Below are 13,326 nucleotides of genomic sequence, written 5' to 3'. Positions count from 1 at the left end.
AGTATAGACTTAAGTATAGATTTGGAAAATCAGTGTTACCACTGGGATTTGCTGAGATGGTCTCAAGGGTGAAACTCTACAATCCAATGATAATCAGACTTGGAACACTCACTTTGCGATATCCAATCAATTGCTGATGGATAAAATCCCGCCCTAAATATTCCGTCTTGAATATCCTGTTTTACCTGGAAATATGTCACACAATGGAAGTAAACTGGGTTTTTAATGTTTTCATGTTGATTTTAACCTTTAAAGGTTGGTGTTTAAAGACAGAAGATGAGAAACTGAAACCAGTTGAGTAATCTTAGAGGTTGAAGTAGAGGAAAACCAACTCCCGACCACAAAACCACCCATAAAACGTACAAAAATCTATATACTTAGTCCTCAGAGAAGTAAGTAAGTGGGGAAAAAACAGGTATTGTGTGTGTGTGTGTGTGTGTGTGTGTGTGTGTGTGTGTATATATATATATATATATATATATATATATATAAAAGGTTAAAAGAATAAAACAGAAGAAAAAGTTAGAAAGAAAAACAAGCAAGAGAAATTCAAGAATACAAATGAATTGTAACCCTCCCCCTTATTTAAAGAAAGAAAGAAAAGATCAAATGTATTTGCACCAAAGTCATTTCAGTTTGACATGTGCACATTTGAGACCCTGGACCACAAAAGTATAATATATATATATTTTTTAATTGAGATTTATACATCATCTGAAAGCTGAATAAATAATCTTTTCCATAGATGTATGGTTTGTTAAGATCGGATAATATTTGGCCGAGATACAACTATTTGATCATCTGGAATCTGAGGGTGCAAAAAAAATCGAAATAGTGAGAAAATCGCCTTTAAAGCTGTCCAAATTAATTCTTAGAAATGCATATTACTAATCAAAAATTATTTTTTTTTTACATTTACGGCAGGAAATTTGCCAAATTTCATGTAACATGATCTTTACTTAATATCCTAATGATTTTTGGCATAAAAGAAAAATCTAAAATTTTGACTCATACTATGTTTTTTTGGCTATTGCTAAAAATATACCTCAGCGACAGCGACTCAAAACTGGTTTTGTGGTCCAGGGTCACATTTTAGGTAAAGACTCCATCGTCCTCTCACAGGAGTGTAGATCCGCATTTCTATGCAAAACTAACAGCTGTCCTCATAGTTTTCCTCCGCTTTTTCCTTTACGACATGTTGCATAGCATACGTTCATGGGATATTCATTACATAGTCTCAACAGCATGCCAAACCTCACTGACTGAGCAAGCGGTTGGCTGAATCATCTTTCTCTCACTCAGTGTCCATTAATGTAATTTTGCATCCAAAAATGGCCTTTATTTGCAGTATCCCAGAGGTCACTTTGACTGGAGGCGTGGGCAGAGTCTTTCAGTCTGTCCTCCAGCACTCATTTACATTAAATTCTTGTCCTGATAAAAGTTTCCTAACTCTCAGTCCTGCTTGCAGAGGAGATCAGTAGAGGGAGTTTTAGTGGGTGGCAGCGGTCTTGGAGGGGGTGTGGGTTTGGCCCTGCGTGGGCTGCCCGAGCCTCCTCCTTCGCTGTCGGTGTTTGTATTGGAGGTGGAGGGGGGCGGCAGCGACAAACGCGGGAGAGAGGATGTGGCAGAGGCCAGCGGAGAAATGCGCGAGCAAGAAGACGTGGAGCGAAGGCTCTGGATCCTCCGGCACTCCTGGCACACACGCACATGTGTGCAGCCGCGGGGCACCTCCGTGGGGACCAGAGCGGGTGCGCTACTGGGGACACTGGCACTGAGAGGGTCCTCCAGAAGTCGCTGGGGGCCCGGGCCCATTTCCGCAGCACCCCCGCCGGGTCCCGGTCCTGCAGCCACGCCGGTTGGTGGCCCCGTCCCGCTGTAGAGTTTGCCATTGCTGAGACGCATGTCCCTCACGAGCCGCATCTGACGGGGAGCTCCTAAAGGGAGACGAGCTGGGTGCCGGAGGATGCCCTGGGACGAGAGGGGCCGTCGGCGCCGCAAACGAGAGTTCTTTTTACAGGAGATAACATTTCTGAATTCAGTCATCATTTCCTGACATACTGAGACCTTAGTGAGGATCAAAGAGAAGGAGAGAGAGGAAAGAGAGTCAGGAAGGAAATAAAATGAAAAAGACAAAATGAAAATGGACAGGAGTAAAGTGAAAACAGAACATCATTTGCTCAATTATCCTGAAATGGGCAACGCTATTCGTATCGCCTACTGAAACCTTTTTCACTTCAATAGCCCTCATTGTGCACAACAACATTTAGTGTTTTAATGACTTGTACAGCTTATTTATAGTATTTTCACTAACATTTTCTAAAATATTTTGACCATGGCATCAATGTACAGTCATAAAATATATTATATAAGGATATACATTTACATGTCTACCAGTCCTATTTTAAATTAAGGCTACATCATATACGCTTGTTTTGAATTAAGAAAAGGAAATATCTCGATTTTAGTCGTTTCAGATTATTTTGATGCTTTTCATGTCCTATTATAAATCATTTGATGTAAGTCATCTTGAAGCCCCATTGAAGTTTGTTGAGGCCCCATAGTGAGCCATGGCCCCCTGGTTGAGTTAGGGGTTAATCTACATGCTGAACTAATAAATGAATGTAAAAATTCCACACTTTTAAATTTATGCATTTGGTAGATAATTTTATCCAAAGCGACTTGCAATGCATTCAAGATACATAGTATTATATTAGTAAATGTGTTGCTGCTGCTAACATTGAACAAGTAAGTTTTTGTTTTCTCCATGTTCTCAAATCTTGTCCAGCTCATAAATAAAGGCTGTGATCCATCATTGTATCCAGAAGCGTTGCAATTCAGTCTCAAAATGTTTACATTTTACATTTAATTAGCCAAAAAATACAAAAAAAATTCTATAATCGCATCCATTCATATTCCAAACAACTTGCTGATGAAACTGGCAGATGCTTTTATCCAAAGCAACCTATATGCAGCACAGACTACATATACATTAAATAATTTCTGGGAATCAAACCCACTGCTAGAGCCATGTTTGAGCTGCAGAAATATGAGCGGTAAACTGTGTGAAAGCTATGGAACAGTTACATCACAAACACAGACGGCTTGACTGGTTGGTGTTGTGACCTACTCGTGAGTGTCTGTGTTTTCGGACGGGGCAGGAGTGAAGGCGTACCTCATCTGTCTCGGCCGAGCGGCGTGTGGACCACACAAACTCCATAATGGCTACAAAAACAGCTATTATGAGTCCACATATCAGCACCACGAATATCCCGCCGATATTCTCCATACCTAGACCTGAAGGAAAAACACAGCAATGTAACACAGAGAAACGTCCTTCCACACACACATACACACACTGTGGATCTAATTAGAGGCCCACATTCCCACAGGATTCCAGAGGGATCTTATTAAACTATATTTCAGAGATGTAGGTGGGTGTGGGCAGTATTCCTAAGAGTTATGAAGCGGAAGAATGAAGCCAGGTGGTTTGAGAAGTAAAAATGAGAATTTCTGTGTTTTTTGAAAAATGCATTTCTGGAATGATCTATTCAAATGAATGGATTAAAATAGTAAAATAATAAAATCAAATAATAATAATAGGGGAATGGCAAAATATCTATTTCTATTAACATGAACTTGTTTGATTTGGTATGATAATCAACTTCTGGACAACCACTAAAATTTAAATCCTGAAGCATCAACGGTTTAAGATGAGACAGGGGTTTTCACTTCTCTTACAATCAAATAATTCACTTACAAAGAAACACCAACTAAAAGACTTGTGTGTGCAAGAATAAGAGGAAACCCAAAATAATTTGGAGTTTAGCAGAATCACAAAAACAGAGCTCATATTATTTGACATTTTCTTGCAGACCTGCAAGTAAACCTGAGAGACTGTAAATGTCACTTTCTGGTGAATATACAAGCTTTGCAAACCACACTAGAGAAATGACACACACAGGCACACGTCTGTTCATGCCCGCGCACCAAATAACTACCATTTTCCCACTATTCCCCCTGGGCCAGCATGAGTCTACAACACACAGAATGCAAATATCACTAGACCACATGAATAAACACTCACAGTGTTAGCAGAGCTGTGAAGCATCTGTCATTTGAATCAGATGGATGTAGTACATCCTATATGTAATATCATAATATAAAGAGCGACAGGAAATCAAATACTGCCAATGTTTGTGTGATTTGAGCAAAACTCTTATATATATATATCACACAAAAAGATGTTTATTTGAAGAGCAGATATACTTAGTTAAGCTAAGTAAGACTGCTGTAGGTAATCAAGCCATACCATGCAAACACTACAGTCAGGAAATTAATTTTGGTGATATTGCGCTCACAAATAGTAATTTATAACCAAATAAATACTTTAGAAATGACCATATCTAGAAAACATTTTATGACCTTTTAAGATTTTATTTACCTTTAATTAACCCAGTGTGCCTGTAGCTTTCTCTATTTCTGTTTTATCATGTGACAGAAAGTCTAAGGCCTTCTCAAGTGCTACGGCTGACCCATCTAATCTGCGGCCTATTAATCAATGACTTAATCACAACAAACAACTTAGATTTGATGTTTTTTAATGAAACATGGCTAGAAGACAGCTGCAGTGCAACAATCCTCAATGAAATGTCTGCAGGACTGTTAGGAGAGGTGGAGATGGAGCAGCTCTATTTAAAGATGTCTGTCATTGCAAGCAAGTGTCATCTGGTCAGTACTTGTCTTTTGAATATCTAAGGGATTGTGCTGAAAGATGCTCCACGCATTCTGTTTATTATTATTTACAGGCCTCCAAAATACTCTCCAGCATTTGTTGGAGAGTTTACCGAACTGTTTTCCATGATTTACTCCGAGTGTGACTGTTTTGTTATTGCAGGGGATTTTAATATTCACATAGACAATGCATAAATCAATACTACAAAAGAAATTATAACCACTTTTGACCTGATTCAGCATGTGCATGGACCTACACACAACCGTGGACATACTCAAGATTTAATCATCAGTAAGGGTCTAAATATTTCATCCATTGTTATTAAGGACGTAGCACTAATGATCACTTCTGTATTTTCTTTGATATATTGATCTCTGCTACCACTGAATCTAGATCTGTCTCTGCCAGAAAGAGATGCATTAACAAGAACACTAGTGTGCTATTTATGAAAGCTATATCTTTAACACCAAGCATTTCAGACTCTGTTGATCTACTCCTTGATTCCTTTAACTCAAAAGTTAAGAATGTTATCAATGATATTGCTCCTGCAAAAGTTTTTAAGAAGACTGGCAGACAAAAAGCAGACTGGAGAAAATCAACAGCAGTTCAGAGTAAGAAAAGGCCATAGAGTAAGATGTAACTATAATAAAGTCAGCCTTCGTGATTTCAATGTGGAACTAGCCACAGCTGGACAGACTTTCTTCTCAAACCTTATAAATGGTAACAAGCAACACTCACACTTTTTGCTACTGTTGAGAGACAAACAACCCCCCCACGTCAGATTCCCAGTGAAATGCTCTCTGTTCAGCAAACGCAATGAGTTTACTTCCTTCTTTTCTGAGAAAATCAGTAATATTAGAAAGGCGATTAGCACATCCTCAAGTTATGCAGAGGTCAGAAAAATTCGACCACAACTTTAAAAAGCAGTTACTACTGTATGTCTGTTTCTGAAGCAATTCATAGCAAAATTTTGGAAGAAATATTCCAGCACCTTAAATCATCAACCTGCGACCTTGACACACTTCCCACATCTTTTTTCAAAAGTATGGTAAACTGTTTGGAAGCAGATCTCTTAGAAGTGGTGAACACCTCACTTCTTTCTGGGACTTTTACAAACTCCCTGAAAACTGCAGTTGTTAAGCCCCTCCTGAAGAAGAGCAATCTTGATAACTCCACATTGAATAACTAGAGACCAATATCAAATCTTCCTTTTATAGGCAAGATTATTGAAATCAGATGGGTACCTGAACAATTTTAAATCTGGTTTCCGACCACATCACAGCACAGAGACAGCACTCATTAAGATAATAAATGATATTCGCTTAAATTCTGATTCTGGCTAAATATCAGTGCTGGTACTACTAGATCTCAGTGCTGAGTTTGACACTGTTGATCATAATATACTACTTGAGAGACTGGAAAACGGGGTCTGGCTTTCTGGGATGGTAATCAGTTGGTTCAGTTCATACATAGAAGGGAGAGGTTATTATGCGAGTATAAGAGAGCATAAGTGGACATCCATGAAATACAGAGTCCCACCTTGCTTTTCAGAACAATAAGCTTTGTAAAAATCAACGCGTTTCAGAAAGGTGGGGCATAGAGGAGCAACAATAACCTACATTATGTGGAAAACAATGTGCTTTTTAACCTTAAACCATATAATCACATTACATTACACCAAATACACAACATAATGTTCTTTATGTTTAATGTTCGCAACGTCATATGACCCCTTTAATTGTTTTGTTTCCAGTCAAGACTTGGAGAAACTAGTTCATGCCTTTATCACCAGCAGGGTGGACTATTGTAATGGGCTCCTCACCGGCCTTCCCAAAAAGACCATTAGACAGCTGTAGCTCATCCAGAACGCTGCTGCCAGGATTCTGACTGGAACCAGAAAATCTGAGCATATCACACCAGTCCTCAGGTCCTTACACTGGCTTCCAGTTACATTTAGGATTGATTTTAAAGTACTTTTACTCATTTACAAACCACTCAATGGCCTATGACCTAAATACATTGCAGATATGCTCAATGAATATAAACCTAACAGAGCACTCAGATCATTAGGATTGAGTCAGTTAGAAATACCAAAGGTTCACACAAAACAAGGGGAGTCCGCTTTTAGCTATTATGCCACCCGCAGTTGGAATCAGCTTTCAGAAAAGATCAGATGTGCTAAAAGCCACATTAGCCACATTTAAATCCAGCCTCAAAACTCATGTTTAGCTGTGCATTTAGTGATTGAGCACTGTGCTACAGATTGCACATTTTAGATTATATTAAAAGTTTTTAATTTACTTGTTTTATTGTTGTGACTTTTTATGATTATTTTAATTCATTTTATGTAAAGCACTTTGAATTACCATGCTGTATGAAATTCGTATTTAATTAAACTTGCCTTGCCTAATTTTCAGGACTTCGCCAGGCCTGGAAATCACGCTGGTGAAAATCTCTGATATTATCAGGTTTTCCATGATAATCTGAGAGAGCCCTTGTTTATTCATATATATATATATCCATCTTTAACCCCAAAATACAACTATTTGTATTCTTAGACATAAAATACTAAGGCAAGATGCTTCAGGCTAAACCTTTTTTTTCATGCACTGGTATATTATGAACTATTTTTAACACATAGTTAAAATAAAACATACTAAATATACATTAAGTGTTTATTTTATGACACATTGTGCCAGTAGATTTCAATTACAATACATATCTGTAAAGGCTGGTGTCTCAAAATGTTTTTTTTCTCTTGCAGTAAACCACAAATCTCCATTTCAGTAGCACTAACGTTCACCAAACATGACAGTTTTATTCCTATCTATATTCTGAATGATTTTACCAAGAGGTTAGGTTCACATATCAGTTGCCTGATTTATATAACATTTTATTCCTAAAGAAATGTTAAAAATGTATTTATTTTTTATGGCTGTTGACTGTATTTGCTGATATATGGAGTGAATCAGAGATAAAAGATATGTTTGTACTGTGTCAACAAAATGAAACAAGGCTTTATCCATTGTTCAGATTTCTTTTCCAGAAATATATCATGCCTTATTTACATATTTAAACATATTTTTATATAGAAAACTTTCATATTTATGTACTGGTCAATGCATGGTGATGTCTATAAGTTATCATTTTCACCTGTGTAGATAAAGAAACTTTGGTTGCCTTACATTCTTTGAAAGCTGTCTTGTTTGCAAAGACATTCATCAGGTTCTAGCATTCCTCTAAAGGATAAAAGGATGAAAAACTATAGGACAAAATTAAAAAGATTTTTTGGCCCTGTGAGAATAAAACTTACTCTTGACTAATACACACACTCAGACATCAGGTTATAAATATTCAGGGTTGTACCAGAACTCATAAATTAAAATGCCAGTACTTCTGGTATGAGTACGTACAGTAAGAGAACAGTATGTTATGTTGAGGTGCTAATGAGTATAATAACAGCGTTTCACTCACCTTTGGCGCGATGGTCTTCTTCTTTAGGACACTTTCCACCCTCCCACCATCGACGCTTTAGGATTTCTAATCGGTTGTTCTCTTGCAGCTGCAGTATGCCTAACGTGATCTCATCTCTGAAAGGTGAACCTGCAAGAAAGTGAATTAAATTAGTTAAGCTGGTTAGCCAACCGAAGTCCCAGGGTTACCAGCTGATGATTGTACAAAACCAATCTAAAACCTGGGCAAGGCTGGGGAAACTAGCTACTTACAGTACCTTAAGATTAGAGTTACAAAAGTTCTGACAGACTAGCAAGACTAGCAATGCTACACACACACAGTTTTTAGCCTTTCGGACACCTTTAGTGACAGGGACATTTATAAGACACGACCCAGACCAGTGTTGCCCTCATTAGCACTCTGGTTTAACGTGTCAGAATGTCAGAACACATATGCTAACTGCTAAGACATAACTGAATATGTCTTAAGTCAACTGATGTTGTGCAAATGAGTTAAATTAGCCAGTGTGTCAGAATGAAAATGAATGTTATGATAGGTTAATTCCAAATTACTACTAATCATGCCACGCTAATAACGACGTGATGTGGAAGGATGTGTTTATCAAATTAAAAGATGCTAATTCAAATTAAACACCGCAGATATGCACTGGAATGGATCAGCTGTCACTGAACGTTAGTTTATTTTCATTCAAAGGCTGTGAAAGTGAAGTACCTTGCAGGTGCATGTTTTTGCACCTCAGTTTAATAAGCACAAAACATTTATTTTATGTGTCAGTATCACTTACAAATATCAAGCCCTGAGTTTAAAGTTAAATGTCATGCAAGCTAAGAAATAAGCAAGCTTTCCAAATCAACTTCAACCTCATCAGAGAAACCTGACTGTAGCATCGTTTGCATGTTTTGCGCTACTTTCAGCTAAATGTCCAGTGATTGGATCATTACATTATAGCTTACTTCAACAAGTCTTTGAACAGTTTTTTTGTGACTTATGTTTCACAGCACCCATATCTGAGCGCTGTACCAGATGAGCTGCCGAGCAAGTTTACATCAGAAAAGCCATATGGAGCTAATTATGTGATGCAAACATCAAAATGTATTGGTTTACAAATGCACTATGGTAAAAGTAGAACATAGAATTGTGCAAGGTCTTTTTTAACTGATAATCTGCCCCAGTAATAATAATAATTGTGTTTTTTCTGGAAACTGATGGTAATTTTGTATAGTTTATTTAATTTTTTTTGGTAGGTAGAGGAACATTTTTTCAATTTACCTATGTTATTTCTAAAATTATTGTTTTATATCTTATAAAATTGCTTGCAAATACCTATATTTGTTAACAAGAATAAATCTGGTATTTAAAACTGCACGGTTTTGAAAGGTCACCAACTGGATATTGCATTGCTCGGTTGTAATTACATTCTAAGCTTGTTATCTCAGGCTATAAGGAATTTACTTCACCTTCCAGCACTGAAATGTTTTGAGAAGTTTAAATATTTGTTGTTTTATTTGAAAATGACCCGACTGAACCTCACTATTTATGGTGACTATTCGCCACAAAAGCACATACTGTACAGTACATTAAACATGAAAAGATATTCACAAACAATTGAACTACTGTAATGTGATGTACTTTGTGACTGAAATAGAGTATTTATTGAAGTACGTATTCTGATGAATCATGCAATTTCATAACATTAGTTTAAAGCATTAGGTACCTTTAACTAACAATAAACAACGTCTTTTGTCAAAATAATAATACACTACATCAATAAATGCTTTAAAAAATGTAATAGTTTATGTAACTAGTCTTCAAATTGAACTTTATTGTGAGGTGTTATACAGAAGGAAGACATTAGTATGGGTGTGATCAACTAGTCGCTTGAAAGGTCAATTTTTATTTCATGTTTTATAATCTAACCCAGTCTTAAGACTTTGTGGTGACACCATCTGCACTCCAGGTTGCCATGGAAGTGGATGTGGGGTGTCCATGGTGACCAGCCTCTTCATGAATGAGTGGATGAGAGGGTTTTATCACTTGGCAGCAGAACTTTGGAAGGCGACCTGAAGAGATCCGGGAGGAGGGAATGAATGTTTGAGCTCCTGGAAGACATTCTATGACCTGGAGATAGTCTTTGAAGATGGATGCTGCTCCTGGGTTCTCATTTCAAATCTATTTACGGGATCATGCGATTATGAGCGTATGGCAATGTTTTGGAGGGCAGTTTAGCCTATAGTGGTCACGAGGTTGTTGGACTGATCTTCCTGGAGGACAGAAGATCAAAAACGGCAAGCAGCACAATTTTCTCACTGCATCTATTAACCTATTATTTTTTTAATGATTATTTTAATTCATTTTATGTAAAGCACTTTGAATTACCATTCTGTATGAAATGTGCTATTTAAATAAACTTGCCTTGCCTGATTTTCAGGATTTCACCATGTCTGGAAATCACACTGGTGAAAATCTCTGATATTATCAGGTTTTTCATGATAATGATCATCATGTAAAACCTGATAATCAGTCCAAAAACCTCATGAAGTGCAAGTTCCCCACTGATGTTTGTAAGCATCCCAGTTTCATACTGTATGTCCTCTCTTTCACTCATACTCCCATAACTGTATATGCTAAAACAGCCATAATTTATTTTTCAAGGGACCAAAAAGCAAAGATTTGTATTATTATGCATGCATCACTAGAGTTAGTGGGAGCCCTTATAACTGTATTTATTAAAGGGACAGTGCACCCAAAAATACAAATTCTGTCATTATTTACTCACCCTCAAATTGCCCTTTACTATACGAGTTTCTTTCCTCTGCTAAACACAAAGGAAGATATTTTGAAGAATGCTGTTAACCAAATAGTTGACGGTAGCCACTGACTTCCATTTTTTTCCATACTATAAAAGTCAATGGCATTAACAGCTGTTTTCAAATAAACATTTTTTATGTTCAACAGCTGATAGAAATTCATACCTTTTTTGAACAAATTAAAAGATGAGTAGATGACAGAATTTTCTTTTTTTCATGAACTATTCTTTTAATACTACTATAACCTAGAGCTGTCAAAAGACTAATCGCGATTAATCACATACAAAAGAAACGTTTTTGTTTACATAATATATATGTGTGTACTGTGTATATTATATATGTATAAATACAAACTCATGCATATATTTAAGAAATAGATGTTACGTTTATATATTAAATATATTTATATATAATAGAAATTATATAAAAGATAAACATATACATGTGAATACATGTAAATATTTGCTGTATGTGCGTATATTTATATATACACAAAAATACACAGTAGACACACATATATTTAATATTTAACATACATATATGTAAATAAAAACTTTTATTTTTGATGAGATTAATCGCGATTAATTGTTTGACAGCACTAATACAACAATATAAATATTAGATAAAAAAACTCAAACTTAACTTTTAAAAAAAAACTCAGAAATTAATTAAAATATACTGAAATAAATATTAATTAAATTAAAAAACTAAAATATAGAAATTTAAGTTAATTTAAAATACCATGGAAGTAAATAAATAAGTAAAATAACAGTGTTGTACATGTAATTCTCATATATTTTATTGCTTTTTATTGCTAGCAGTGTTATCAAGTTCTGTCCAATTAGATTTCCACTATTTCTAATCCTCCAACAGGTTTCATCAGATTTCATCAGAAAACCCACAGACCATGTCAGAAAAGAGCTATTAAAAGGTTTCTGATATACTGCACTGTTCAAGTGTAACACGTCAAAGACATGAAACAATTCTTCACAAATCTTAGACATAAAACTTGATATGTATTTCTGCCAAGAGCAACAAGAGCATTTGATGACAGCTCCACCTTCTACAAAAAGCTTCATAAAAATACAACTTTTATCATTTTATTGAATATTATTTCATGGGTTAAAATAGTATTTTAATAGTTTAATATAATGTGCCTGATGAAGACCTGAAGGTCGAAACGTTGCTTGATTAAATTCCTCTGGAGCAGTAGTTTTCAGTGTGCAGACTTCACTTCTTTATTTGTCAGTAGTATTTAACTGTCATGAGTTAAAATGTATAAACAGCGGAAAAATCCACTCTACTGATGATATATTTCAATTCTTTGTAATCTTCTAGAGATAGTTTTTATTAAAATCCAGAGCATTCATATTTTAAGCTCTTGTCTTTTTCCTTACAGCAATATAATTTTATAAAAGCAATATAATTGCTTAGTATTTTCAGTGTTTTGATTAACTGCACTGACAACAGTAGAAAAGGCATTTTGCATTTGAGAAATTTACTGATTAACTTCAAAAGAACGCAAAAAAATATAACCGAACTATTAGCTTGCTTAGACGTCTTTGGGAATTGGAGGATCAGTCCTACTGTGCGGAATCACCACATGACGCCAATAACACTTTTATGGCCTATTTCACTTTCACAGCTGGATGTAAGCTTCTTAAATTTTGACTTGACAAAGCCCCTTTGCACTCAAGTCCAGAAAGTCCTTCTACATTATTCCAGCACATACAGTGGCTCAATAGTGGATTAAGACCCCACGTTTTCTCTTTTCCAGCCTCCTTTATTGTAACACCCACTAAAGCCCTCAATGCAAAACACATATGCCATAAATTGTTTCTTTTCCCTCCCTCATATCTCTGTCTGTCACAGAGTAATTGCTGTAAATGCCAAATGTCAAAGACAAAGTCAGAATTGCTATTTATCAAGCGAAAAGTGGCAAGCCATCTATCCAGGAGAAAAATTAGAAAGAAATGTGCAATACCAGTGAACGATGAGTTGCTATCATTGTGACAGAGGCTTTCTTGTCTGTGTGATGTTCTCTGGGCCATCATCATATTTATTTCTAGCAGAACTAAAACACTATTTTTGATTTTGCTTTTGGACTTTTTATGCATAGGGATAATGGAGAGAGAACAGAAAATATTGGGGAGAAAAAGAGGGAGCGACTTCAACAACACTCAAACCGATACCATCCATTAAAGCACCATGGCTCAACATCTCCAAATATGTGAGATACTGTAACAGCTAAGCCACATTTCAGACACAACTAAACACAGAAAGCTGACGTTTTGCTTAATATATAAACAAATG

At 36.2% G+C, this 13,326-nt stretch overlaps 1 protein-coding gene across 6 annotated transcripts in view; it reads right to left on the bottom strand.

The window, feature by feature from the left end:
- Nucleotides 1-1,271: 1,271 nt before the first annotated feature.
- Nucleotides 1,272-13,326, bottom strand: part of LOC132145034 (glutamate receptor ionotropic, kainate 5) — an 82,206-nt gene continuing 70,151 nt past the window's right edge. For 5 of the 6 annotated variants that reach the window (XM_059555743.1, XM_059555744.1, XM_059555742.1 and 2 more), the window contains 3 exons: nucleotides 8,207-8,335; nucleotides 3,128-3,294; nucleotides 1,272-2,064 (listed from right to left, as the gene is read on the bottom strand). In XM_059555743.1, coding sequence (XP_059411726.1) covers nucleotides 1,453-2,064; nucleotides 3,128-3,294; nucleotides 8,207-8,335 — 908 coding nt within the window. In that variant the 3' untranslated portion in view covers nucleotides 1,272-1,452. The remainder of the gene's footprint in view (nucleotides 2,065-3,127; nucleotides 3,295-8,206; nucleotides 8,336-13,326) is intronic. The other variant, XM_059555747.1, reaches the window with a different exon arrangement.

Source organism: Carassius carassius, chromosome 8 (assembly GCF_963082965.1).
Source record: "Carassius carassius chromosome 8, fCarCar2.1, whole genome shotgun sequence".
Lineage (NCBI taxonomy): Eukaryota > Metazoa > Chordata > Actinopteri > Cypriniformes > Cyprinidae > Carassius > Carassius carassius.
The sequence above is the reverse complement of the archived record's forward strand: the minus strand, read 5'-3'. Positions and strand labels throughout refer to the sequence as shown.